The sequence below is a fragment of the Musca domestica genome, unplaced genomic scaffold (genome assembly GCF_030504385.1).
Source record: "Musca domestica strain aabys unplaced genomic scaffold, Musca_domestica.polishedcontigs.V.1.1 219, whole genome shotgun sequence".
Taxonomy (NCBI): domain Eukaryota; kingdom Metazoa; phylum Arthropoda; class Insecta; order Diptera; family Muscidae; genus Musca; species Musca domestica.
In genome coordinates this window covers 182,646-185,325 of record NW_026712261.1, presented here as the reverse complement: position 1 = coordinate 185,325, position 2,680 = coordinate 182,646, and the positions used below count along the sequence as shown (strand labels likewise).

Sequence of the window (2,680 nt, the reverse complement as noted above, 5' to 3'; positions counted from 1 at the left end):
AAACAATAGCGATTTTTCTACGTTGACCAGTGGCAACACTATAAATATTAAACATTCCGCAGATCTCATTGGTGTAGTTGTCTCTTATTTGTTGAGTAATTTAAGAACACTTCAGTGAAGATTATTGATAATGAATACTTTGTTGTCAATTCTCTTTTCCCCTCTTAATTACCTGGTTATAAATAATAATAAAAACTAAACGTGCGGCATTAAATGCAGCTAGTCCGAAATGTGTATACACTTCATCATAAAGAAATTAATGTTGGTATTTGAAAATAACTGTTCTGAAATTGAATAGAAATATTTGATTGTTATATGAAGTCTTTTCAAAACCATGGACCTAAATAGTAAGCTGACCTCTTTGGCAAGTACACACGGTCATTTTTTTGTTTACAAACTGCTGGACAACGAGTGTTTTGCCTTTAGCTCATTTGAGTCTATTTTTTTTTGAGTTTTTGCACTTTTTGGAATGGCTTTTAGCTGAGCTCATTTTCTGGAAAATTCTCACCAAAATATAATGAGCTGTAACTGGAATAATTTTAACAGCTGTTGAAAGTGTGGCTTAGAAATGACGGCATTCTGAAGTTGGTTGCAGTTTTTTCATCTCACCCTGTAAATACGAAACATCTATATGACAAATATTATAGCAAAGCATTCTACAATATATAAAACTGAAGTTGACTTTAGCAAAGTACAATCTTCAATATCAACATTAAATGCATTAAAAAAACAATTCCCAAAATTTTCACATTTTTCTGCGTTTCACAAAGAATAATAAAATATTGTTATCTTTTTCTTTTTACATTCACTTTTTTTATTTTTCCTAATTTATTTCATTTTATGCTATTTAAGGTACAATTGTAAAATGTTTGGATTTCACCATTGCCACTAATTGTTTAGCACCTGTTCCATTGGCCTCTTCATAGTATGACAATGATTCCATACTCTTCAGCCAAGCACTTAGTTTGGGGAATTTGGATGCATCGATTTCAGCAAAAGCCACCAATGAGGTTACCGTTGTTACGATACTCAAGTCGGCAATGGTCAAATGATCACCAGCCATGTATTTGTAGTCCTTAAGGAATGATTCCAGGAAACCATAACTCTCTACAATGGCATCAATTTGATGTTGAGAAATTTTTGTTTGATTTCTGAACAACAAGGGAGCTGTAATGTTCCGTAGACCTCCTTGGAATAGGACACCAGCTTCGAAATACATGCGTTGATCAACAACGGCTCGTTTAAGCAAATCCTTTGGATACAACGAATCATCTTTGCCATATTTGCTAACTAAATATGCGATAATGGCATGCGAATCCCAAATAAAGTGTCCATCATCTTCCAGTGTGGGCACGGTATGTTGGGGATTCTTTTTCAAATATTCCTCCGACAAATGTTCCTTAGCCATCAAATTAACCACTTTGTAATCATAGGGTAAATTCAAAGCTTTCAGTGTGAGCAAACAAGCACGTACCGGTGGGCTGGGATCTAAGCCGTATAGAACAAGTTTTCCCATTTTGTCGTCGAATAAATTAGCTGCAGCAGTTCTGTTTAGAATTCCGTTAGCGGAGTAGTGAATGCTATGAAATGCGGCGAGCAACTGAATAGAATTGGTTATAATAGTTGCTTTAAAAAACAACCGGCTGGCTGTTCACTATCTGTGAAATTACCTGTTGCTAATCTGGCGATTTTTTTCTAATAAAATACATTGATTGACAATAAAAATTTATATTTTGGTGGCCCCATTCTATCAATGTGTATGTGTGCATTGTTAAAAAAAATTGAAATTATGTAAAATTCAGTTGCAATAAATTTTATAATTTTGGAATTAAACAACATTGTCCTCCTATTATGGATTCAATATTGTGGAATACCCCCAACATTCCATTTATGTATAGTTGTTTTTCTCAATAAAACAATTTTGTAAAAATATGAACAAAACCTATTGTTGATTGCTTTAAAAGTCTATTTACACAATAAATCTAGTATAGAGTTGTATTTTAGTTGATTTTAAGTTTAACTTCTGGTTTTGGCACATACAGGGTGAGATAAAAAACTGCAACAAAGTCAAACGCCATAATTTTTACATTTTTTTTAATTTTATTGAATGAAAGCAAAAAATGTCGAAAATAGCATCAAATTTTAGAATAAGTTTAGATTTGTTCGAATTGGTCACCTTTGGTACGAATTATGGCCTTCAAACGACCAATGGAACCATCACACGCTGTTTGAATTTTGCTCTGAGGTAATTTGACCCATTCCCGACGAAGCGCTTGCTTAAGGTGATCGACACTTTAGTATTTCTTAGTGCCAACCTTGCTTTCCAAAATACTCCAGACGCAATAGTCCAACGGATTGGTATCCATTGTGCGCTGAAAATGAAGCGAGGAACCTCATTTTGTATCCATTCTTGGGTGGCGTGTGCTGAGTGCGATGTTGCTGAATCCTTTTGGAATGTCCATGGTCTGCGGCCAAAATGTTTGCGTACCCAAGGCTTTAATACACCCTCCAGAATATTTTCTCGATAATATTCGGCATTTATTCTGACGCCACGGTCGATTAATACGAGCGGAGATCGACCATCGGCTGTTATGGCGGCCCATACCATCACAATGGCCGGCGCTTGAGTTCTGTTGGCCAACCGAAGGTGCACATTTTCAGCTGACCTCTTTTTCAAGTA

The 2,680-nt window shown here is 35.4% G+C and overlaps 1 protein-coding gene across 1 annotated transcript; it reads right to left on the bottom strand.

Annotated features, from left to right (window-relative positions):
- Positions 1–797: 797 nt before the first annotated feature.
- On the bottom strand, positions 798–1,617 carry LOC131802578 (glutathione S-transferase 1-like). Its single transcript, XM_059122904.1, has one exon. It carries the CDS (start codon positions 1,514–1,516, stop codon positions 848–850), a length of 669 nt encoding a protein of 222 aa, XP_058978887.1. The 5' UTR covers positions 1,517–1,617; the 3' UTR covers positions 798–847.
- Positions 1,618–2,680: the final 1,063 nt, after the last annotated feature.